We start from the raw sequence: 26,774 nt of genomic DNA, 5'->3' as shown, positions 1-26,774 counted from the left end.
TGTTAGGATCGATGGATCTGGCAAAGAACACCTCAATTTAACAAATTATTTTATCTTTCAGATATAGGGATGGGTTCTTCCTAAGAAATCAAGAACTGCTCTTGGCCTTCACGATGCTGCTGCAGGAGGAGGTGGCCAAGCAGTGGCACAGTGGATTGTTCTTGCCCCTCGCTGCCTTGGTTTTCCATTATTCCCTCTGGAACAGGGAATTCTCCTGTCCCAAATCAGATCTCAAGTCTTTCTGATCCAATAACAGCAGCCATTTAATGCAAGGAATTGCCGTAAGAAAAAAACCTCACAGAATGATGAAACAGTTCCTGTTTGACTGAGCAGTTCTAGAAAATTTGTTGTACTGACTGAATGAAATCCATGAAGACTGAAAATAAATTTAATTTAGAACAACAATGTGAACCAGACGTGAAATTCATGAAGACTGAAAATAAATGATTTAGAAAAACGTTATGAACTAGATACGAACAACAATATAAATACGGAATTCTAAGGAAACTCATGGAGGAGGAAGGCCCCCAACACACACACGACTCCCTACAACTGGGATATTCCAACTCAATTTGGAGAGAACCCACCTAAAATGTTTCAATAAAATGGAAACAAGAAGAGAAATCTTTATCTCAGCAATGATGTCTCAGCAGAAAACCCTTTGGAATGACGAAGGAACCTCTCCAAGCTAAGCTGACCCTCATCACAACCTGGCCTCTCCAGACTGGGCTCCACCATGGCTCTTTTGGGACATGAATTTCGAGGAGAAACCCTTATGCCCACGCAGAGCAGCAGGAGGGTGAGCTCTGAACGAGTGTCAGCATCTGCTGGAAGTTCACTGTGTAAGAAAGAAGCACTTGACTCGTGAGTGCTGCAGACAGAAATCCCCGGAAGACATCCTCCTGGAAATGACAGGAAGGCATTTCCAACTGGGAGGGCGGTGGGAAGAGGAAGGGAAAAGCCTACAAAGAAATGGAAGTTTTTACAGGCATCGGAGACCAACTACAAAGAAGAATCTTTTTTTTTTCTGCTCATTTGTTTACAACGAGCAATCGTAAGCTCAGGATAAGAGAACTGGGGACTGCACTGAGATCCCCTTTGAAATCTCTGGTAATTATTTCTGTATTAACAGGAAAAACTGACTAATGACACCAGGAAGGATGACAATTGAACAAAATATTTTCAGTAAAAATAAAAATTAAGAAGCCTGAGAAGCTACTCAGGGAAAACTAAACCAAAACAAACCCATCTCCATTTTGAGCCTTCATTAGAATCTTCCGTTGGAAGGATGAAAAAGCCTTATTTTGGCAGCAGAAAACACAACCCCTTAGCATCCAGTCTCTACCCCACAGGCAATGCAGGTATCTTCATCCATGTCTCTAAAGTAGCAATTCAGAAGCAAAGCCTTATTTTCATAATTAAAATTACCAAAGACACTTATGGCATCATTTCAATCACAACTCCAAACAAAAAAGCCAATTACATCTGTTTGGACAAGTAGATTGTCCCTTTAATTAAAAATAAGCATAAAAAGAAGCATAAAATTGATCACAAAAAGATAAAGTTTGATCATTTACCTACTATTTTCCTAGGATGTAATCACAGGCGTTTGGGAGCCAGAAGACTTCACTACATCACAGATTTATTGTATCCCAATATGGAGAATGCAAAAGAAGAGATCAGTAAATACATTTCATCAGCAGCACAAAACCTGTTCCCCTTCTGCTGCAGCAAGAACACCACTCTGGAGAATTCCACTGGGGACTAAGAACTGGAAACTGGACAGCAATACAAAAAATATGGAAATATATATGTATATTTGCCTCTGTGGGAAATGAAAAGCAGCTTGAGAGATCATCAACAAGATGAAGCACCTCATTCCAAGTTTTGCTGCAGGAAGAACAAGGGATGGCGAGAAGGGAAAAGTGAGTCTCTGTAACAGTTCAGTGGGGTTCAGAAGGTTTGAGCATTCCTGGCACTGGAGATAAAAGATGAAAAAGCAACACTCATTTAAAGAATATGATAGAAAATACTCCTGATCATCCCCCAAAGACAAGAACCATGTGCTACCTACAAGCTGGAAAGATACCTTTGAGAAAGGATTTAAATTGGCAGAGTGAATTTTAAGCATTTTAAGGTTCAAGGCATCTTGATCAAAAACAAAAATTTGTTCACAGCCTTTTAGAACCAACTGAGAAAAGACTCGAGCATCGCTCCTCGCAACTGGAGCTCACAAACACCGTGCAGGAGCACTGGGAAAGCTTCAGGCACATTTATTTCATGTAAAATCTCCAGGCAGAGCACACAATGACATTTCTCAGCATGACACTCTCATGCATTTCCAGAGTCTGGAGATGATTCATATTTAATGTGTTTATGGTGCTGCACCAGGCAAAATCCTCCTTTTCCTGTCCCCTGAACAAAGACTGGAATTCAAGTAGCAAGCACAGAGAAGGTTTCCAGGGGTAAGAACAGATCCATTTCCTCCCTTCTGTTTTCCAGAACTACAGAATTAGAAGCTTGAGATAGCAGCTCAAAATCCCAGAGTTCTATGAAATCATATTTGTCTGTTTGATACTCAGAGAGTGGGTAACACCTTTTGTCTGGATTAATAAATAGGAGATACACATTTATTAACAAATTAATGAAAATCCAATCAGCAACATTCCATTTTCATATTCTTACAACTGTTCTGTAAATCACAAAACAAATTTCCAAATGGAAGAAGAACTAGAAGTCTGTCCCTGTGAGGTCATCACTGCTAAAACCAGCCTATCCTGCTCCTCCAAAAAAGCCAGGAGTTAACTGCAGCAGTACTTCCAACCTACAATGTAATTTATATGGGACAAAACCCCACAGCAAGGTGACAAAAAAGCCTCAAGTAAGCTGAATTTCAGCCAGATATTGCCTTACTCTGCGTTTCAGGAAGCAGAGAACAAGCTGTGTGAACTACTAGAGGAATAGTAAAAAGCTCTGAACATTTTGGATCAATCCCTGTCAGAGAATCCTCTCATTATCCAGAGTAATTAAATCTGCAGGGGAATTCTACATGGTGTGGGTAGCTGTTCAAATTAGCCCTTCCTTTCAAAAACAAGAGTAAATGAGATTACCTACAGCCCTGTCCAGACTGAACTATCATTTCCCTCTCATTCCTAAAAAAGGAGATTTTAAGGCAAGACCAGACTAAAAAAAAAAAGAAAAAAAAAAAGAAAAAAAAGGAAAAAAAAGACTTACACAAAACAAGGGAAAAAATTCAGATACAGAACAAGAGATTGCCAGTCCTTCCTCCTTACCCTGCTCCTGTTCAGTGTCAGCTCCCCAAAAATCTGCCTACAGTCTGCTATTAAACATTTGATGCATGAAAATGATAGTCAATCTTAATCTTTTGAAATGTAAGTGTAAAATGTATGTTTGCTTCTCTGTATAAGCACCTGGTTTGCCCAGGACAATTCTTCTGTGAAGAAACCCAGCCAGACCTCTCATTACTACTCAAGGCAGGGTAACAGACTGAAAGTGTGGTGGCAATTTCTTAAAGACACTGCAGAAATCCCACAACAATTAAAGAAAATAGTAAACCACCCTTTTCTCTACCAAGGGGGTACAGCTACAGGAAGAAAACAGCCAGAACGTGCCATGTTCAAACCAGCAACGGAAACCAAAGGGGTCTTTGCTCCTCTGGGGTTTTGTCTTGTTGGGTGGGGCAGTTTAAACAGAATTTTTAGCAACTGTCACTCCTGGCCCTTGTCCCAAATCTCTCTCCAGGTCTCCTGGAGACCCTTTGGGCACTGGAAGAGCTCTATCATCATCCCAGACCCTTCTCTTCTCCACGCTGAACAGTCCCAGCTCTCAACTTGGTATCAACTCAGTCTTTGTGACCCTCTGTGCTCTCTAACACTGAAAAGTGTTCATAGGTGAATGATCAGGTCTCCTTTCAGTGTTTACAAGAAGCCTCAACATTAATTTTTAAAATTTTTCATTCCAGAAACTTGTGCTGCAGTTTAACCCAAACACACCTAATAAATGCATCTCAGGTTTTTTAAAGGATCTGGACTGGCTGTTGGCAGACACCAAATACCTGGAGGCAACAGACTTTTAGTTCCATTCATGTTTAAGTCTTTTCTGTTAGGTACAGAATTAATTAGCAGTTCAGGCCTGTCTGTGGATTTAGAGTGTAACAGGGTTTGTGGGGTGGTTTTGTTCAGTTGTTTTTAGGATACATGTTTCTACAAGATTTGGTTGCTGCTGTCTATGAACCAAACCCATCATTAAGCACCTTAATTTTAGAAACAGATGCCCAAATTATTTTTTTAGTAAGTGATATAAAAACATCAAATCCTTTCAATATAATAAAAGCACCAAATTTTTTCAATGACCAAGTTCCACTGTGCACAGTTAAATCCACAGGTTCTCAGGAGAGGTCTGGCAAAACATGAATGGTGAGCAGTGCTGTAAAGTTTCTCTGACAAACCTACAACCACTTCAGGTTCTGATCAGGATTCCTGGACCATGCAAATCTGGGAAACATTCTCACACAAACATCTAATGCATATGAACTCAGAGAGAGGAAAAGGAATAATGCAGCTATCTGAATCCTCATCCTTTAGACATTTTTTTTTCTCAAGCAACAATTTAATGCCAATTAGAAAAGTGGGACATGACCTTGTAAGAAATACAAGGATCAAATTATGATAAAAAACCCTTATCCAGTGAAGGGAGATACATCTATAATGGGCAAAACAATCCTTTTTCCACATTGCACAGATGTGTACTAATATATACAAGTTACTGACAAAAATTCCAGATGTAAGCCAGCACTGAGGCTAATCTTCCAGATCAAAGCTTTGCCCTTAGATTCTCACTTTTTTATGTTTAATGAAGGTCAGCGAGAGTCTTAAAAATCTAGAACATGGGAATAAGAAAAGGATGCAGATTAAAAGGTCATGCCTCTTTTTTATATGTTGCCAATTAGAAAAATAACTACACTGGTCATTTACAGAGTTCCAGCTGATACACATTATATCCTCATGTATTTGGGCTTCTTTACCACATCACACTAGAGATGTGCGTGAAAGGAGTTTAAATACTACACTTCCTCAGGCCCCAATGGAAAACATGACCTTTTCTTCCTCCTCACATTTTGGTAAAAGCTTCATGGCCCAAAATGTCATCTCCCATTCCATTTTTATCCTAACTAGAATCCACTGGTTTACAGTCAGTCAGCATTCTGCCTTAGTTCCAAACTGGGATTTATTCCCTTGGAAGACAGAGTGCATTCTAGGAGTTAATTGCCTCTGTGGCATGACAGAATAGAGGAACAGGTAATTTATTTCTTATGGAGATCCATGTATGAAACACTGCAACCATTAACGTAAAATACCTGGTGCTTTTGATCACCCAGCTGAATTATATCACCTACATTCTCCTAGAATGAACTCTGTTACTTCTCCACAAGCTCTTTTTTACACTCAGAACTTTTCCAGCACTGTTCATGTTGGCCAGAACGTTACAAACCTTAAGAAAACACCAGAATAAAGGAGAGTCCTTACCAGCAGCAACTACAGCTGGAGGCGGCGAACCGGCCTCACCGCCGCTTGTTTGGCTCATGGATGCTATGGATGTTTCTCTGGAAGGTGGTAACTGCAGCTCCTTTGGGAGAAGGTCATAGACAGATTCTGTGGGACAAAAACAACTTGATCAAAAAGTCACCCATGTCTTACACAAGAAAAATAACGTTTTTGTCTAAAAGATATGAGCTATAACCCAACCCTTTCTGAACCTTTGGAAAATGTTACAGTAAGTGCTTGGAAATAGCAGCATGGAAAAAGCTTATTTCAGAAAACAAACAAACATTAAGATGCACATTTTGAAGACCAAAACAAAGGACACAAACTTGTTCAAACAAAGAAATAATTCATGAACTTTCAGAGGAACTGTTCTCATCCAGAACGAAGGGCTGAGGGCAGCACATCATGTGAGAATCTGAGACAAACCTGTTTTCAGAATTCCAACTGTGCAACTGACTTCCTAAGGAAAAAAAAAGCCTAATTTAGCACCATCATCCTAACAACATCCTATGGAGTCTTAGAATCACAGACTGGATTTGAGTGGGAAACAAGCTTAAAGCCAATCTTGTTCCAACCCCTTCCACAGCAGGGACACCTTCCACTGTCCCAGGCTGCTCCCAGCCCCGATGTCCAGCCTGGCCTTGAAATCTGCCAGGGATCCAGGGACAGCCCCAGCTGCTCTGGGCACCTGTGCCAGGGCCAGGAATTCCTTCTCAATATCCCATCCATCCCTGCCCTCGGGCAGTGGAAGCCATTCCCTGTGTCCTGTCCCTCCATCCCTTGTCCCCAGTCCCTCTCCAGCTCTCCTGGAGCCCCTTCAGGTGCTGGAAGGGGCTCTGAGCTCTCCCTGGAGCCTTCTCTTGAGGTGAACAACTCCAGCTGTCCTCGTCTGGCTCCAGAGCAGAGGGGCTCCAGCCCTTGGATCAACGACCTCCTCAGGGCTTGCTCCAACAGCTCCGTGTCCCCCATGTGTGTATTAATCCCAGGGGTTTGATCTCTCTTCCTCCTTGTGTGTTACCCAGGAGACCTCCTAAGAGCTTGCTCCATCCTCCGGTATTTACAGCTCTCAAGTTAATTCCAGCTTGTTGTACACCTGCAGCCTTAGGTGTGCTCACCAGGTGCTTCAGGATAGAGTCTGGCTGTCATATTTTAGACCACATTTCAAGTAACTTGGTCTTTATCAATGAAGCATGAAATTAAAGATTTGCTCTTAATGGTCTTGTGATCTTTCGGAATGTGCTTCAATTCTAATGCTGGCTTTTCCTTCCCTCCGTCTTTATCATATTGTTGGAATTATTCACAAAGATTAGAATTGTGCCGCTTGTGGATTACTGCAAAAATCATGTGCTCCCTGAGAAAAAAATTATCCTGTGGGAGTCTTGGATGCAAGCATCCCTCTAAAGCAAAAGGCTTGATAGAACCTTCGCCACACTGGAGAGTCAAAAATAAATTTCTTAAACAACAAAAAATCCCCAAGAACCAGTCCAAAGGGACAAGCTCTCAATCACCCAATAACCTGGGGTTTGGAAAGGAGCTTTTGGAGTCAACTCTGAATATTTTATGAGTCATGATAGATGATGATGATGACAATTCACTCCTCTCAGAGGATTTCTGGAGGAGAAAGGAATGGAAGTGTGTGTATATGTTCAACTTACACATGAAATAGAAAGCGTTCTATAGTTCCCTGCAGACACACACTGCTGCAATCCCTCATTTTGGAGCCCCTCACTAAACATTTTGAGTAGCAGCAGCCTTGAACGTCTGCCTGTGATTTTCCTGTCCTGCTACAGGTAGTAGTGCCAGTCCCAGCTGGAGTAAAGGTTGGTGCTCATTTACAAGGGCTTGTACAAACTGCTGTGCTCATCTCTGAGGAAAAGCAAATGCAGCTGCTCCTTGTAGTACAACAGGAGCAAAAGTGAGAGCAATTGCTGCCTTCCAATCCATTCTGTGAATCTATGAACTCATGGCAGAAGTTTATGGTCGAGTCCAAGCTTTCAGAAGAAAAACAACTCTCCTGGCTTTTCTCACATCAGATGCAGCTTCACAGTCCAGAACACATAGATAGTGAACTGCAGTTCAGCGCTTTCCAGAGGAATCCCAAGTGCCTGGGTACCTTTAAGAACTCCTCCTGCCATAAACCTACTCCACACACATCAGACTTCAAATGAAACTTTGTGTTTTCACCTAAACACAGGCCAATGTTTATATATGCTGAACTATAAATAGCATTAAAGCAAAAACTGACGAATTCCAGAAACATGAGAGTTGTTGCAAGGAAATTAATTCTTCCCCAGAGGATACAGCTCCCCCCGTGCCTTGCACTGCTCAGCCCCTCTCCATCACCACGTTTTACACGTGTCTGCACTCACCAATGCTGAGAACATGAAATTTCCTGCTAGAATTTTACGTTGATTCATGCAGAAAACACCCACTAAAGGGAAAAGGCTGCTGCAGAAATGCAGTATTACATTTGGAGGCAAAAATAGCATTTCAGCATCATTACGTATTTCTACATAATTAGCAAGAAAAAAACGTGTAGACAGAATTCCTGCTTCCAGCAGCTAGTGCTGAATCAATGAGGAACTTTAAGCTGTCTGACAGCACTAAGTGTCTTGTAATTTATTGCTGATTTAAATTTCTTTGACAAATAAATTGGTTGATTCTAAGTTTCTGGGTTTTTTTCCTGGAAGTAGCTCCATTTATACTCAACATTTAAACACATTTTCTCTCTCCCTACAGGAAGCAAGGAACATGTGTTTCAGGATTTATGTTGTATTGAAATATAAACAAGATAACACACAAACAAGATAAACACTAGTGATCAGCCAAAAGTCCCACACACTCATTTCCCCACACAAACCCTCACTTGCATAAAGTTAATCAGTTATAAGACATTATCTACAGTAAACTTCCAAATCTCTTATCTTTCCTCAAAATATCTTGCCTAGACAAGCCCAGCTTCACAAATTCTCCTCCAAAACCAAGGACAGACAGGGATAGACAGATTTACAAAAAGTATTTTAAGTGTCAAATTTCTTCAACTGCCCTTTATCCGATTATCCTGCCCCTATAATCTCTCATCTGAGATCAGCTGCTTGGAACTTTGATCTTCCTGCCAGTTGTACTGACAGTCCAGAAAATTCTATTTCACATGGTTATATGGACCAGAACCACACCGAACATGGGATCAGGATCCAACAACACGGCACTTGGAATAGGGAAAGAGAAAATTTTGTTGTGTACTACTTGAATCCGCACAAAACATTCTGAATTTATATACTAGTTTAAAAAAAAAAAAATCAAGAAATTTAGGAAGGAATTTTTCCCAGTGAGGGTGGGCAGGCCCTGGCACAGGTGCCCAGAGAAGCTGTGGCTGCCCCTGGATCCCTGGAAGTGCCTGAGGCCAGCCTGGATGAGGACCGGAGCACCCTGGGCTGCTGGAAGGTGTCCCTGTCCCATGGCAGGGGGTGGAACTGGATGGGCTTTAAGGACCCTTTCAACCCAAACCATTCCAAGATTCTCTGGAATTGGGCCATTTTAAGTTAAAAGAACTGCACAAAAGGTACACATGACACATGACCACCAGTCCACACAAAATACATCCCTGGGTCAACACAGACCTGGACCAGCAGCTGGTGACAGGATCTGTCTTCAATGGGGAGAGGAGAGGCCTTGGAAAGATTTAGGAAAAGAAAGGCTGGGAAGGGACAAAAAACAGCATGTGAAACTGAAGTGGTGATGCTGCAGAAGGAGTGCAAAAGGCTGGTGGCTCTTGATGGCAAACCAAATTCTACAGGGTCCTTCACCACCTGTTTTACTCGCTTCCCCTCAGTGCACACACACTGCTGCCCTTTTCTAGGAATGATTTTGGGTTTCTACACACAATCTAATCAGGCTGAGTTACCTGGGCCAACAGCAAAGTCCGAGTGCTCTGCCTTCTCCTATCCCCACCAGCAGCAAATACCTCTGGAATTCCTAGCCCATCCTCATCCTCAAAGCACCAAGGGACCTTTCAGAAACACAGCACACCTTGTGACCTGCAGCATCACATTCCTCCTCACTCACTCATGCCGTGATTCCATTTAAACTTTATTCTTAGAACAGAGCAGTTAAGCTTACAGGATCAAAGAGAACACGACTGCTTCCTGTGTGGGAATGCTGAGACAACTCCAAGATTCTGTGAGGAGTCACTGCAGCTTGGTCATGTCCCATACAAAACCCTAGTTTTCCCAAAGAGTACGTATTCCCAGCATGGAGAGCGCTCTCCCTCCTCATGGAAAAAGTCTGCAGCAAAGCAGCAAACCAAATCCACAAGGATCTGTCAGACCCAGCACCTTCCTCTTCTGGGCCATGAATCCTCCAGGACATTTCAGCTGCACAGATTAAAAACAGTGATTTCTAGAAATTTAGTGCCCTGTTATCTCACGCTGTGCTAGGACTGGCTCAGGGTGTTAAAGAACCTCTATGTCCTCAAACTTTTGTGACACAAATGGAATTGAGGTCCTTCTGGTTGGCTGACGAAATCACTGCTGCCTGTAACTCGGTACCTGGTGATGCTGGAAGCACAGAGACAAGGAGAAGAGCAGAGAATACCCAATCCCAATGTTTAAAACAGCAGCAGCTCATCCATGAGTAATGCAGAGATCTTCACTTTGCCAGGACCTCCAAACATTAAACATTATGGAATTTTCTTTACATACAGAAAAGGTACCCCAAGCTTTGCTATTCCATATCAAAAGCCAAGCCATGTTACCTGGGACTGCCACAGCCGGAAGCCAAGTCACAAACCTGATAGAGAAGTTTGCTCTGGCCTGCAGGCAAACGAGGCTACAACTGATGCAGAGGGCCCTGGCTGCAGCTCCAACTCCACCACAACTTCTCCAGGCTGTTCCCATGCTTCCTCAGCCTTGAGGAAGTTACTGAAATCCAGCCCCAGCTCTCCCCCAGCTCACCAGTGTCTGTTCCACCACTGTGACCTGCCCCTGGAACTTCACACCCGGTAATGCCAGGGGCTCCTCCAGCAGCCTCCCTTCCATCCCCACCCCTGGACTAACAGGTAAGGACGGGTTTCCTGCTCCACGGAAATCATGTGGAGAGCAAGAGCAATACATGGGAGAAGATGAGAACCACCCAAATTATCAGCACTAGCAGCAGAGATGGGGCATTTTCCACTTGCTGCTGACATTTTTTGCCCTTAAGGAAAGGTACATCCTGGAAATCCCTTACCACTTCCATGACCTCATGAACAGCCAAGTTAATCCTTGTCTTTTAATAAGCTCCCTGCACTGAATGGCTGTCCAATTGATCCCCACTGATACTCGTCTCCTCAACATGGTCTAATACCCGCACAGATTTGGCTGCTTCTTCCAAAGCCATTTCCTTGCTGCAGCACATGACAGTCACACCAGAGATTAGACAAAACCTTGGTGTCCTCCTCTAATCAGCTGGCGGCATCGGAGCAGAAAGCTCTTCTAATGATGTTCACTAAGCTGATCAAAAAAACAAGCAAGCAAACAGGCCAAGAGAGTTGTTTATATCGAACTGAGATTAAAAAACAATTAGAAATCATGAAGCAGCAAGTAGCCTCTGCTCAGGTCAGTGAAGTGAGCACACGTGCTCGGCAAATTAAAGAAACTATAAAGGAAAAATAACAGTGTCCATATTCCACCTCACTCCCTGCTAGGGATGCAAATTCCGTTTCAGAGCACCTGTACACATATAAAGGTCCTATAATGCTAATCTAAGACACAGTTTTGGGCTAAACCTGTATTACCAAGGCTCCAAATGTTAAGATTGTCACTCCTCACTCCAAAAGCCACTGCATTTTAATAAAACAATACATATGACTTCGCATATTATAGAAACTTCTGTGGGTAAGGGATGCTAAAACCAGAATCTACTCTAGGTCTGAAAATTCCAGGCCTCTGCCAGAAGACCTTGTGGTTGGTTTATCTGTTTATCCTGAAGCTCAGTTCTACTCAGAATTTCAGTGTCCATGATAACCACCACAGTTTAGTGGCTGAGCTTATTGGAGGCCACTGATTCCACCACAGTATCTCAGTTCACAGAGAGTTTTTAGAGAATGATGAAGGAATAGGGGAGCTCTAAATATTCAAAATCTAATCAAAGCTTCACTTTGTTAAAAGACATTCGTATCACATGGCCCTCAGGGATTTTTCTGTACACAAAAGCTTGGGTGTGGGAAGACTTTGAAGCAGATTATTTTGCCCATCAGGAAGAGCCCATAAGAGCCAGCTGAGGAACCCTCCGGCTCCTCACCCCAAGATAAACAGGTTTTCCTGCAGACCCCAGGAACAGCATTGACTAAGTTTGATTATTACAACACAGAGAATTCAGAGAATCGCAGAATCCTGGAATGGTCTGGGTGGGAACAGATTTTCATACACATCTTATTCAAACCCCTAGCCATGGGCAGGGACACCTTCCATTATCCCAGGCTGCTCCAAGCCCTGTCCAACCTGGCCTGGAACACTGCCAGGGATCCAGGGGCAGCCACAGATTCTCTGGGCACCCTGTGCCTCCCCACCCTCCCAGGGAAGAATTTTCATCCCAATATCCCAATAGAATCCTAACAGAATTAAGGATACATTTCAGAAAACATTTTAGAAAACTAGAGAGAGTTCACATCTCATAGCATGACTGCTCTCCCTTCCTCAAGGCCAAACCAGGAGAAGCAACCTCAGGACCCACTGGAGTAACTCTTGCAGTGAAAATACAACAGTTCAGTGCCTTCTAGTGTTTGAGTGAGAGACAAAACTGTTCTTCCAGCTGCTTTGGGACAGCACACCCATAACCCCTGACAAAGAATGACAGGGAATCTGTCCCCAGCCCACAGAATGTTTTAGGCATTGAGATGGCAGTGCCAAAAACAGGGACCAGCACAGGGACTGCATGGATAGGAGCCAAAGAAGGATAACAAGGATTCAGTAAGAAGCTAAACAGAGGAAGCTCTGAGGGTCTGAGAAAGGAAACTAGGAGAGAGACAAAGCTCAGTGCATAAACCAGAACAGAAACAGACTGAGACAGGCACAGCCCAGACTGATCAGTGACCACTAAAGCACTTCCTACTTCAGTGCTGAGAGTTTGTTGTTGTTGAGGTTTGGGCTTTCTCCCTTTTTTTTTTTTTCTTTTTTTTTTTGGTTGGTTGGTTTGTCTGAGTACCCCTTAGGAGATACAAACTCTCACTTGCAGAAGTGAGAATCGTCCATGACAACTGCAGGCTCTGCTTAAGGGACAGAGGAGATTTTTACATTATGAAGTTAGAAGAAAAAGATTTGGAAGATGGAAAGAACACACAACAAAGAGTAAATCAGTTTTTGTTCTGTATCTATCAAAAGAGGATTTAGGGCACATTACAGACCATCGCTCTCCTGCATTTCCTAACGTCTTCGCAACTTCACTGATTCAACATCACAATCTCAGCAGCAGGGAAAACAAGACAAACAGTCCTGAAAACAGGTTTAGGTTTCACACAGAGCAAAAATGAAGGACCCTGCCTGAGCATACATAGAACAGATAAAATACATCAACTCTTCAAAGAATCACAGAATCACTAAGGTTGAGAAAGACCTTCAAGAACACAGAGACCAACTGTTAACAGAGCACCACCAAGTCCCACTAAACTACAGGGATATAGATTTTGATGGGATACTGGGAAGAAATTCTTCCTAGTGAGGGTGGGGAGGCCCTGGCACAGGATGTCCAGAGCAGCTGTGGCTGCCCCATCCTTGCAAGTGTCCAAGGCCAGGTTGGATGGGGCTTGGAGCAACCTGAGACAGCAGAAGGTGTCCCTGCCCATGGCAGGGGGTGGAACAGGATGAGCTTCAAGGTCCTTCCAATCCAAACCACCCTAGGATTCTGACTTGTGACATCCTGTGACATAACTGGCAAAAGCCAGAGCAAGAAGCTGCCCACAGGCAGTGAGGCTGAGCAGGAGGACAACAGACACTACATAAATCTCGATGCAGACACCTTAAAATATTTTACAGTTACTGGTCTAATCATTCATATTTTTGCAAGAGTTGAAGCTGAGCTGTAGTAAGATCATAAGTGACAAGGCTCCCAGTCCTATCCCCAGTGCCAAATCCACCAGGTTACACTTACTAAAACATTTCTTTTATTTCATATTTTTGAGTATGTCTGAATTCAACTGAACAAAGGACTCAAGAAAAATTGAGCATGCAACCTAAAATACATAAAGACTAATTAGCATGTTCATGCTAATTGTCCAACACTGCCCATGGATTTCCACACAGCTCTCAGATGCAGGTCTGTCACCAGAGACGTGCCATGCTGTCCTGACAGAGGAAACCAACTGCAGAGCACTGTCCCCTCTATCTGCCACGCCAGCCTCGGCGTATCTGCGACGGTGGAGCAGGGAAAGACTGGAAGCGGGTCTCCTGTTATTGTCAACCCTGGCAGGGCTAGATTGCTGCTACAGCAACAGTGGCAGGTTTTCAAAGAAACTGCAGTGTATACAAGGATGTTTTACACAGCCAAACAGAAAATCTTCCTTCCAGTTCCCCCTGGCTTCAGACAAAAGCAGCAAACCCTAAATCAACAGGCTTCACGCGCGCAGAGGGAAAGGCAGATGCCGCAGCGCTGCCTGTGCTAGAAAACTTCAGGATTAAAAAGCTGATGTCGGTGCAGCTCCACTCTGAAGAATCCCCAGAGGATCCAAGTGTTCTGTGTTGATGACATAGCACCGGGCACTAAAATTCAAATCTTGCCTGCAAATGCTGCTACTCCCAGAAATGCACATTATGGAGTGTTAGTACAGGAGGGAGTTTTCTGAAAGGCTGTTGTTTTAGAGAAAGATGACCAGTAATAGATCATAAATTATTAAAGTCATTAATATTTGATCACAATTCTAATATCACAGAACCCCAGACTGGTTTGGGTGGGAAATGACCTTAAAGCCCATCTCATTCCAACCTCCTGCTACGGACATGGCAAGTCCAGGCTGCTCCAAGTCCCAACCCAGCCTTGAACACTTCCACAATATAATTATTTCTTGTAATTAGTAACAAAAATTTAAATTGAAAATTGTTTCTTGTATTTTTTTTAAAGGACAAGTATTACTATCAAAAATGGCAATACTAAATAAGTAATTTTGGAAGCAATTCGTAACCAGCTCCTGCACTATATCCCACCAACCTTCAGAAAAGTTGTTAATCTCAATATTCAGGATTCTGCACAGCAGGGTAGAGTTGAGAAATTAATCCTTTTAAAGTTGAATTTCAACAACTGACAAAGGCATGTGTTAGCTGAATTCTATTTATGGCATTCATCCAAATATCAAATAAAGCTTTCCTGGCTGTGTTTCAGTCATCCCCATTCACAGCTCAAAGAGGACTTTTACAAATGTAGACAGGCAGTATAAATCCTGTATCTTGTTTGCTTCCAATTTTACACATCTCAGAATGAGAGAACAACATTACTTAGGAATTGTCACTTCAAGGAACAGACCAGTAATGACTTACTGAGACATCTATCCTATGCAGTTGTAAACTCCAGACAAAAACCACAGCATATAAAAATACTCCTAAAATACAACTGTGGACAAGGGAGAGCAGAAGGTAGGCTGGCAGAGCAGTAGGCACATGAACAAGGAATCATGGAATCCCAGACTGGCTGAACTTGGAAGGACCTTAAAGCTCACCTCGTTCCACCCCTTGCCATGGGCAGGGACACCTTCCGCTAGACCAGGCTGCTCCAAGCCCCATCCAACCTGGCCTTGAAATGTTTAAAGAAACCCAAATAGAAAGAGATCAAAGAACATCAGTAATAGCTATTTATCAACCCCTTTAAAACACCTGTGTTGTTTCAAAAATCAAAGTTCACCAGAAACAGAGGTAATCAGGCAGTTCCTTAGGTACAATGCACCACTCAAATTCAGGGACACGCAGAACCAACCTGACCTGCAGTTTACTATTGTCTTACAACAGTATTTCTCAGCCTTTACAGGTTAGCACCATTTTTTCTGATGGGGTTATTTTTGCCATCTCTTACATTTGCTGTGAGCAAGAAAAGCAGCAGCAGCAATGAAAGACACAAGATTCTTTCTTTTAAGGCTGTACCACAACATGTAAGGTGAGGAATAAAAGGCATTCTGACAGACTTCCAACACACCGCAGCCACCTCTTGGGTTCAGTATTTCATTATAAACCTGGATGTACAGGCTGTGCTCCTGAGACCTGACCTGTCCTAGTAACTCTCAACACCACATTCAGCATCTCGAGCCCACAGAGCGCCTCCACGCCTCCCTGCCTTGACTCCCATTAAAAAGTGCATTCTTTCATCACCATCAAAACTGAGAAATGTTTGTGCTTCCTAGCATCACTTTGCTATCTACTGCTAACTCGACTGTTTGATGATAAACACTGTTCTCCAAACCCCTGAGGAAGTTCAATATAGAGCACTCCTGGCACAGTTACACAGAGCTCTGGTGGGAGTCTGACACCTCTAACGCTTCCAAGGGACCGACTGATCAGGGACACGAGGAGCATGCACCGGTAAACCTGTGACAACTGCTGCACCTGCAAGGGATTCCTCAGGGAAATAAAGATGGACAAGGCTCGGGGGGATCTCATCCATGTGCAGAAATTCCTGGTGGGGGGCAATGAGAGGCTCCTCTCAGCAGTACCCCATGACAGGACAAAAGGCACCAATTAAAACATATTCAATTCCATCTGAATTATCTGACCCATGATGACAGCCAAGCACTGGCCCAGGCTGCCCAGGATGGCTGTGGAGGCTCTGTGAGGACAGGCAGACCCTGCAGGGCACAGTCCCAGCACCTGCTCCAGCACTGATTCCATGATCTCCACAAGTCCCTGCCAGCCCCAAGGGCTGAGACTGACAGCTGGCACTGCTCCAACAAGACTCACCCACCTCTCCCACCACCAGAACATCCGACTGTTTTCAGAACTTTAACCTAAATCAGATTCCTGGGCTCTGCAGCATTTACTTATGAGATAAAACCAAGACTATTAGAAACTGTAATTATAAATTCCTCAGTAAATCTGCTTTAATAGGGATACACATTCCAAGGAAAGCTGCCCTTTTCCCTCCCTAAGAAACTAAATATACGCAAACAGTAGGAGACCTGCCCATTCCTAAAGTGAAAACAGAATAAACTTTAAATGAAATACAAGTATTTCTTCACCACATATACAACCAGACTGTGGAATTTCTTGCTGAGTCCAAAACCAGATCAAGTGTCAAAAAAGAACTGAGTTAAAGTCTAGATACTCCTATTCTGCCCCAGATAGTAAGGATTTACACATCTCCACACTACAGGATCCTCACTGCAAAGGCAGAGAACTGTCAATTAACAGAAGCTCTGAACTCTGCAGCTGATTATTCCCCCATTGCCCCACAGTGCTCCTATCCAAACCCACTGACTCTTCTGCTGAGTGAATCCATACACACAAAAACCATCAGGCCTCCACACAGCGAGGGACTGAAACAACTGGACTTAGTGTCAGTTTTTCTAAACGGGAATGGAAACTCCAACATTTGGAAACTTTTCAGGACTGTCTTTAAATCTCTCTCTTCCGTATCTTCACCCTGTCTGGGCATTGACAGGAACCACTGCCCATCCTCCCTCTGTCTGCCAAACCTCCTGACCTTCATCACAACTCAACCTGCTTTCAGGATCACAACCTTGTGCTTCTTCAGCACATCACATCAGTTCCATAAACTTTGTAAAGTGACTCCAAATTCTTTCTAGTTATTTAAAAAGCAACCACAAAACCTTTCCAAATGCTGAAGGGACAAGTGTTGGAAGGGAATGGAGAACAATTACAGGGCGTATTTATGTAAATAGCGACATCATTGCTCAGGTTAGTAAATGATATTCACATCACAGATGCCTCAGAGCTACACAATATAGTAAAATAATGTACCTAAAGTTGGACATTTACATTTTAAACACTGCTGAAGCACTGCTTGCTTTGCAAACAGCAGTTACTGGAGATTTTACTGTGTGTCCATTAGCACTTGCTATTACTACACAGTTCAAAGCTGGATCTGAGAGTTTGTTTCAGCCAGTTCCTAAAACAATTGCTAATGACAAACTGGCCTGACTGTTCAGCCTCATCACTTTACTCTCTACATACCCACCAGGACCACACATCTTTCTTCACCTGCACTTTGGCCACTCACCAACTCCTGCTGGTGTTCACCAGCACTTCTACACTTCAAAATCAGTTCAGGCCATTGTCTTTTTGTATAAAATGAAGCATTATTTAGCTTTCATTTTCACCATCCAGACCGGACATGGCACTCAGTGCTCTGGTCTGGTCAACCAGGTGGAGATCACTCAAAAGTTGAACTCAGCCTTAGAGGTCTTTTCCAAGCTAAATGATTCTGTGAAATACATTTCATATAAAACTACATAACCTGTCTACCAGTGCAAAAGTCAGATGAAAGCTCCAGGATGCCAATCATTTTTAGTTACAGATATCAAAAGCTAACTGTGCTGCTGAAAATTTACAAATAAAGGTTAGATGCTTCATCAAAAATGAAAAAATCTTAACCTACAACCTCAGAAATGTATGATGAGAAAATTCTACCTCTTGGCAACACTAATCTGCACAAGAGAATCACAGAACCATAGAATGGTTTGGGTTACAAGGGACCTAAAAGTTCATCTCATTCCACCCCCTGCCATGGGCAGGGACACCTTCCAATAGACCAGGTTGCTCCAAGCCTCATCCAACCTGGCCTTGGACACTTCAAGGGACAGAAGAATTGGGCAATGTATGAACATTCTCTAATAGAACAAACTACAACTTTCAGAGAAGCATAAAATATCCAAAACAAGTCAAACTGACAATCAAAGAATCCAACTAGTCTTAGAACCAAAGAACCACACCTTTCTTCATGGACAGAGCTGCCCAGGGCACTGGTGGAGTCCCCAACCCTGCGAGTGTTTGAGAACTGTGTGGACGTGGCACATGAAGACACCGTGAGTGGTGAACATGGAGATGCTGGGCTGACACTTAGGCTTGGGGATCTTAAAGGTCTTTTCCAACCTCAACCATTGCACAATTTACACTTGGGTACAAAGAGAGAAGCACTGGGGAGCTCAAGGCAGGAGCAGACTCACACTCCTCCACCAACACCTGTGGCAGGAAGCCTCTGTGGTGTCCTGCCCAGCCCTCCAAGCTCCAGAAGCAGATTCCCACACCAGTTCCCAGAAAGCAGCCCCAGCAGGAATCCTGTCTGTTCAGGTCTCGGCACAAGAGCACAGGCACAGCAAGTGCCACAGAAGGCACAATGCAAGAAGCATTTCTTCCCATGGCAGAGTCAGTTCAGCAGTTTTAGCTCATCTGCTCCCACCTCCACCACTTGATCCCAGTGCCCCAGAGCCCCCCTTTCCTGCCGTGACACCGCTCCTTCTGCAGCTGCACCGTAACTAGACCAGGAAGCAGAACAATGTGAGAAAATCCGATCAGAAGTACAATATCCCCATTCTAGATCAGCTTCCCAATCCCATTCATCTCCCAACCACAAACAACAATTGTGCTGGCACCATTCAGAGCACAGTCCATGGGTGAGAACAGACGGTGAGGAAAAGGGGCTGCTCAGACAGCTCTGCCACCAGAATATTCAAATTACACCCTGGAAAGCTGTGAATTCAAAGTCCTCCCCGTACCCCCAGCACCTAGGTTCCTGAGGTTCTAGGTTCCTGAGGTTCTAGGTTAGGTTCTAGGGTTCTAGGTTCCTGAGGTTCTAGGTTCCTGAGCATCTTGCAGCAACACATTCCAGAGTTTTGTTTTGAAAGCCAATAAAGGAGGAAGATTCCAAGGAGGAAAGGACGTCTACAAGGCTGACGCACAAGTTAAGGAACTCTGGTTGAATCCATTTTGGTTAAGTCAGAATGTCCCAAGGGCAGCTGGCAGAGCTGCAAGAGGTGGATGCAGGGATTCATCCCTCACAGAACACTCAGCCATCCACCGTGGCACCTTCTAGCAGCTACAAAAAGAAGATAAAAATTGCTACAAAAAGAAGCCAAGTCTGATTTCTATTTCTAAAACCCACTAGTACTAGTTCTAAAGTTCTAAGCTATTTTTATAAAGCATCTTTTTCATCCCTCTTGGATAATTTAGTCACTGTCTTACTAGAGTTATCCCTGGGATCACAGGAAGAAAAGAGTTCTGGTAGGAAAAAAGAAAAATCACCAAACCCCATGTTTTGTATCACAATTCCAGTGGAAATCAAGTGGATTACAGTCAGTTCACATTTACACATGAAGAATGTTTGATTTTTGGTTATATGATGTTTTCAGGGCAAAAGAACTATTTATCAGATTACTAACATTCTTCTTGTTGCTACCAAATTCCAGAAAGTCTCTCAGCTTTACAGTCACTCCATTGTGGAAAGCAAAATCCGGGACCTGAATAAAAACTTCTAACTGCACTTGCTGCAGTGCAAAAATTCCATTTTATTAGCACACACACACATTATTGGGTAACTCAAAGTGCATGTATTAGCTAAATTAATCCCATGTTTAATCAGATTTGGTACCTGACATCTGATGAACTGCTTTAATTACAGGTTTTCATCTCTGCTGTTGCCAACGAAGAGCCAACTTTGCTCTATTTGAATGCTGCAGATGATATTCAACCACAGGACAACCAGCCTCGAGGTTTTAGGTTTTATGCTCCAGTGATTTTTCTACTACATTACTAATCTGTATGCACATTTGGGTTGGTTTATTCCAAAAAGGACAGTGTGTTATGTAAAGACGGGAAAGAAACATACTACAGCCTAAATATTTTCAGCATGAAGTGATGCATATTTTTTTTATAGCTCTGTTAACTTCTTAGCAGGAGATGCCATCCTTCTCCAGTGGTTACAAAGCATTTCTTAATTGATTATACATTATTTAATACTGACTATACATTAAAGGACTGGTTTTAGTCCTTCACACAAGTCAGCTCCTCAGGGTTTGTGGGATGAGGGCCTTGGAATCCACACTTTCCATTTCTTTCACTTTTAACAGCTACAACCAATATATAAAACATTTAGAGATCCTATTGCAGAGGCCTGCAAGTTGAGCAGAGTTTCACTATCATTTTAAGCCAACATAAGCTGCTGAAAGAACTAGTCCCACCTTTCCCCAAGGCCAGTTTCCACATGTCCCTTCCTTGAGTCAGCACAAGCCATTCAAGAAGACCCACAGCAAACACAGGACACTCACCCCATTAAAAAATCAACATTCTCCTCTCCTTTTCCTTTGGGAAAGAGTAAGGGAGAAGCTGAGTTCATTTTAACATGATCAGCTCCCCAGTCCAGCTCCCTGCGGCCACGTCAGAGTTGGCATGAGCAGAGCCACAAGGAAAAGAGGAGCACACAACTGCCTGAGCTGTGCACGTGGGAATTCATTCTGGCTGGAGCTGCTCGTGGAAACACACCTACAGGGGCAAAAACTGGAACATAAAGTATTTAGATACTCAAAGAAAATATTCCCTGTCCCAAGATACGCATAAATGAAAAGAAATTACTCAAATGAGTTATCGGAGCAGAGTTTACATTATCGACTAAGACTGTGGGCTGAGTTTATATTACCCACTCACACTCACCTGAGGTGGGGAGGCTTTTAGAGTTCTGTTTAACTGTTTTTTTAATGAGCATATGAAAACAGAATTCTTAACTGAGATGGCGGTGCAAGCCAAAACTTTTAACACATGGTGCAGGGACAGGCTGATGACATAACTTGGCCTGTCCAGAGAAGGGGAGAAAACACACCAGAAAAAAAATCACACTACTAAAAACTTCAGTCACTGGGTTTCAAAAATGTAACTTCATTTTTTTTTATCGGTGCAGGCAAGCTCTGCCACTTTAACTCCAACAAACCAAATTCTCTATGTTAGAAACCCCAGCAACTATGCAGACCACCCCAAGCTGAGCTCCTCTCAGCAGCTCTGTGCTCCCCAGCGCCCATCAGCGATGCCTCCCAAGGCCAGGAGCGCCAGCCACAAGCACCCAGCGTGCACAGGAATGCGATTCAGAGGAGAGGAACTGGCCCCAGTTCAACCTGGGGCTGGATTCCACCCGTGGGGCGGCTGCGCTGCTAAAAGCAGAGCAGTTATAAGAAACTACTCGCTCTAACACACCCTCATCATAAATGCATATTTGTGGTTCTCTCACTGCGTTCAGACCTTTCCCTTTATCTCATCAGTTGTACTTGTACCCTGAGCCAGAGCACTTGTCCATGGGATAAACTTATCTGTATCTATCTAGGAAAAAAAAAGGTACACTGGATCATGTTCTGATCGGTCAGAGAACCTGTAACACCTTTTCCTAAATCCAGCTAAAATCATACTCACAATCACTTCACTGTTCATTCTCAAGAAGTATATTCATTGGTTCTGAAGTTTAAATTGCATTTGAACTTATCATCTCCTTCATCTTTTGTTGTGACAAAATATGAAAAGCAAAACTTGCTTTAAGCTCTTTATAACCCTTCTCTGCATTATACACTGGTGTCATGGCATCTTGCTTGGATCAAGCAGCTCATTGCGACCACAACATCCTTCCCTCGACCTCTTCCAGCTCTGAACCCACATCTATGCGCCGGAAGAAAAATACACTCTTGATTAATCAGTTTGAGACTCTTTTCCAACCTGAAACACTCAACCATTCCATTAAATAAAAATAAATAAATAAATGATAATTCACAATAAGATTGGGCTGCTCAATTAACACGTCCTTGAAGCAATTTTGTGACTTACATGGAACCGTTTTATTTTCAATGTGTTACAAACTAACAGTGCACACTTCCCAGATTTCCAGTAGGATAAATCATAACTCCAATGGGGTTTATCACCTGTATTTATAATTGAACTACACTGTTCCAAAATGCTTTTCCTACTGCTGGCATTAGGACTGAAACCAACTGGAATATGTTGTAATGGGTAACTAGAAAGCCTTGAGCCCCTCTAGTAACATCCTAAAAAAACTTACAAGCTACCAGTTGTAACTTTAAAGAGAGAGACAATTACTCTGAGCAGTTTGAAAGCTTCCAGTACGTATTTTAATTCATTAAAGTCTTTGTATTTCTTATACTTTCATCTCTTACCAACACACAACTCAAAATTAATGACCATATTAGAGTCTTAAAAAATTAAATCTTTCCTTTAATAACATTAAACAGGTTTAAACCTTTACTTCAGGGTAATAAGAGACTTCCCATTTATTTCATTGTATGGTCCCAAAATTGCTACCCTCACCAGCTGTACTGTGGGAAAGTATATTCAACAAATTACTAGTGAACTACTAACAGGTACTTCTAGTATCACAAACTAATAGTAGCGGCTTTCAAATCTTTTAAACACGAAAAAATGAGTTAAAAACTGTAGCACGTAACACTTGTTCTGATGGACTTACCCATGTTCATGTGCACTTGTCAGAGCTCAAATTCGGTATTATGAAGACAGAAATTAATTTAATTCACGTTTAAACCCACTTCACCCCTTGCGGGTCCGACTCCCCACAGACGATGCTGCTTTACCCCGGTGCACGGGGATAACGCCCGGAGATGCTCCGCGCTCCCGGCTCGGGACCCAGGACCCTCCGCTTCCCGGGCTCTGCGCCCGTTTTCACCCCAAACCAGGGCATCCCGCCCCAAAAACCCGAGCTTTCATGTGCCACTGACCCGCGTTCCCGGGAGACTTTAATGAGCAGCTTCGGGGGCCCCCACCCGCCCGCGCTCCCCGTTAGTTCCCGCTCCAGGCCGGAGCGTGTCCGTCCCCCCGGCCCGGCAGGGACCCCGGGCGGGCCGCAGCCCCCCGCCGCCGGCCCCGCCGCCGGAACCTGTCGGGACACATTCTTGCGGCGGCCGCGGCCGGGCCAGGAATGCGGCCGGGGGAGCCGGGGCGGCCCCGCGCGGCCCCGGGGCCCCTCCGGACGCGCATCCCGGGGCGGGGGCGGCGGGCGGGCGATGCCCCGCGGGGCCCAGGGCGGCCCGGAGCGCGGGCCCGGCGGTACCGGCGCTGCCCCCCCCGCCCCCCCTCAGCCCGCCGCGGTCACTCACCCTTGGAGTAGAGCGACTTGGGGGACTCGAGGTCGAGGTCGGCGCTGAGCAGAGAGATGAAGTCCGAGGGCATCGCAGCTCCGCGGCCCGGCGGGGGCGAGGAGGCGGCGGGAGGAGGGGGGGGGCCGGGCCGGGGGGGGGGGGGGGCGCGGCTGCCTCCGCCGCGCGCGGAGCGGAGCGGAGACACGGGCCGGGGGAGCGCTCGGTGCGCACGGCGGGGCCGCGGTCGGCGGGGCGGGCGGGCGGGCGGGCGGTGGGGCCGGGGCTGCGGGAGCGGGCGGCGCTCGCAGGGCCGGTGTGCAGCGGAGCGCGCCCGACGCCGCTCCGAGCCCGCTGCGCCTGCGCGGGGCACGGGAGGGGCCGGCGGGGAACGGCGGCGGCGCGGCCGCTCTGCGCGTGCGTGAGGGAGGCCGGGGACCGGCGGGGGCGGAGCGGGCGCGCGTGCGCAGGCGGGGGGGCGCGGGGGAAGAGTCTGGAAGGGGTTGGGGGGGGGGGGCGCCGTGGACCCTCATGGGAGAGCCTTGCACTGAGGGGAGCCGGGGTGAGGAGAGCCGCTCAGGGCAGCTCCCGGGACCTGGGATCCGGCAGGGCCGTTTAAGGCCCCAGGATGAGCTCTGAGGGGAGCCTCCCGGGGTGAGGGCAGCTGGGATGGATCCTCGCGGGAGCCTCGGGGTGAGGGCGGCAGCACCGGTTGTCCCCAGCTCCTGCGGCCGGGGCTGTGCCTCGGGGGGCTGTGGCCGACCCTTCTCGCCCGGTGCTGGGGGTCAGGGCCGGCTGTGGTTACGCCAGAGTTCCATCCACCCTCAGGGCTATGCCATGGATACCCACAAGGCAGAAATGGCAAGCCCACTGGCAGATACTGTCCCAAAAATCAGCTATTTCCAAATAATGTGAAATTCAAAAGCAGTGTCAACAGTTATCACTGACACGGATGGCAGCTGCCTTAAGAAACAAGTGTCCCACGTGTGGGGAACTGGGATACGAGCACAGTTCTTGAGAGGGAGTTTGGGAGCTCCTTTCCCTGAAAGGCATAAGGAGGAGAAGGTGTCCCGCACAGATGTATAATTACTTTTCCCAAGTGTCCAAAATACGCTTTGAAAGTGGGGAAAGGATGGGAGAGCAAGAGAGGTTGTGTGTGAGTGGATGGAGATGCCAGGCAAGTGCTTAAGCTGTGAAAAATGGAGGCGGAAGGAGCTGTGAACAGCTGCCGCGTGCCTCCGGCGCTGCACAGGGTCCAGTTTCCCTGGGACACCAAAAGGTTGGCTCCCGTCCCTTCTGCTGCCAGCTCCTTGCCAGCTTGCTCTCGGATCCCAGCGAAATCTCGCTCTAAAAGCACTCAGTAGTTTCATGCTCCTGCTGCAGCCCAACAGCCAGTGAAGAACCCTTGAGCCCCTCGCCCCACTGATCAGCTGCTCACTGTGGGATGGCCACACTGGTGTCCTCACCAAGCGCTCAACCACAGTCCCGTGCTTGTGGCACCACTGAGCTGGTCCTTGGAGCACTGGGGCTCTGTTCTGTCGTGTTGCCCTGTTCTGCAGCATCCCCTGCCCGCACAGGCAGTGTCCGTGGTGTCAGGATGGGACACACGTGGTGTCCGTGTCTCACAGCCCTGGAAGAGCAGTGGCAGCTGCACAGTGTGAGGTTGGTGGCATTTGAAGTCAGTCCTCTTTCGTGACAGACAAGCTGCTTTAATTCCTGGAGCTGTCCTGGATTTTTGCTCCTCCACCTGAGTTCATTCATGGTGTGGCAGGAGGGCACAGGACTCCAGTACATCTATGGATTTCATCCCTGTCCATCAGCCATCATCAGCCAAGACCCTTCCCCAGGCAGTGACAGCTGGGATGCAGCCGTGCCGGTCCCCAGGAGCACTCGGTCATAGCACACCACAGTTCTGCTGCTGCTCCAGGGTGCTCAGCACAGCTCACCCATGCATTGTTAAGTCAGGCACAAGTGTCCTCCCTAGTTAAAAGTCTTCCAAAAGGGTTTGCTGTGATCACTGAGTCCCTCAGCAAAATGTCCAGGGATGGGGCAGCCACAGCTTCCCTGGACAACCTGTTCCAGGGCCTTACAAACCTCACAGGGAAGAATTCCTTCCCAACAGCCCATCTAACCCTGCCCTCTGCCAGTGGGAAGCCATTCCCCCTTGTCCTGGCACTCTCAAGTCCCTCTCCAGCTCTCTTGGAGCAGTCATACTTGGGAGAGCTGAAGGGAAACGTTCCGCTTTGGCAATCCCAAGCCTGACAACTTCAGAAGGAAAGGGGGATTCACCTGTGCCAGGCAGGGATTGCCCTGCCTTGCAAGGGAGGAAGGAATGTCTGTCCATGAAGGGAGGGAGAGTTACTGCTATGCTGACACTACAAAACTGAATTGTTTGGGAAGCGTCCAGGGAAAACAATGTAAGACTGTGCTATACTCACCTCCTGTCTGAGTGATGAGGGAGACAGAGGCTCTTGGAGAAGGTGCCACCAGCAGATGGGCTGTGGTGGGGAAGGAAAATGGATCTTAGTCCTGAAAGAGAAGTGGCTGAGAGAGCACTCTGTCTCAGAGTGCTCAGGGATGGAGCAATTCGGGATAGAGAAGGTGCCTTTGAGAGAGAGGCACAGGCATTCATGGCTGGGCAGTGAAACAACAGCGCCAAAAGCTGGGACGCTGCTGGCCCAGCAGTATCAGCTCCACAACAGCTGCTGGAGTGTGTTTAGCTGTGAAGAGCTTTGCAGAGTCCTGAGAAGGGCAGAGCTGGGAGAACATAAATAACAACACAGAATGGGGGCCAAAGCAGAGAAAAAAGGAGTCCTGGTGCTCTGTGGAGCAAGGCAGGAGCAGTCTGACTGTGCAATCCCACTGGCCCTGGTGCTCCCAGCATTCCAAGACAGGGAGGCTATGAGCAAAGGCCAAATTTGGAGAAAGAATTAGTAATTTGGCTTTTTGGGAGGACCAAAGAGTCTGGACAATTAGAATTTTAAAGGACTAAATAAATGAATAGTCAGTCCGTGGTGCAGCACAGAGCAGCAGGACTAGGGGTAATAACCACACTGAGGCAGGTCAACAAAGCACATGTACAAGGTTTCCCGGGATCCAATCAGAGCCATAAAACTCCTCTTTGTGGGCCCCAGAACATGGAAAAGCTGTGGGAGCAGGCTGCA

The 26,774-nt window shown here is 45.6% G+C and overlaps 1 protein-coding gene across 5 annotated transcripts in view; it reads right to left on the bottom strand.

Moving 5' to 3' along the window:
• NFAT5 (nuclear factor of activated T cells 5) overlaps positions 1–26,093 on the bottom strand; it is a 57,982-nt gene extending 31,889 nt beyond the window's left edge. For 3 of the 5 annotated variants that reach the window (XM_058845673.1, XM_058845674.1, XM_058845675.1), the window contains exons 1-2: positions 23,632–23,745; positions 5,547–5,672 (exon numbers count right to left, since the gene is read on the bottom strand). In XM_058845673.1, coding sequence (XP_058701656.1) covers positions 5,547–5,672; positions 23,632–23,704 — 199 coding nt within the window. In that variant the 5' untranslated portion in view covers positions 23,705–23,745. Of the gene's footprint in view, positions 1–5,546; positions 5,673–23,631; positions 23,746–26,048 lie in introns of those variants that run through there. The other 2 variants (XM_058845676.1, XM_058845677.1) reach the window with 2 other exon arrangements.
• Positions 26,094–26,774: the final 681 nt, after the last annotated feature.

Source organism: Poecile atricapillus, chromosome 10 (assembly GCF_030490865.1).
Source record: "Poecile atricapillus isolate bPoeAtr1 chromosome 10, bPoeAtr1.hap1, whole genome shotgun sequence".
Taxonomy (NCBI): Eukaryota; Metazoa; Chordata; class Aves; order Passeriformes; family Paridae; genus Poecile; species Poecile atricapillus.
This window is presented reverse-complemented; position numbering and strand designations above follow the sequence as displayed.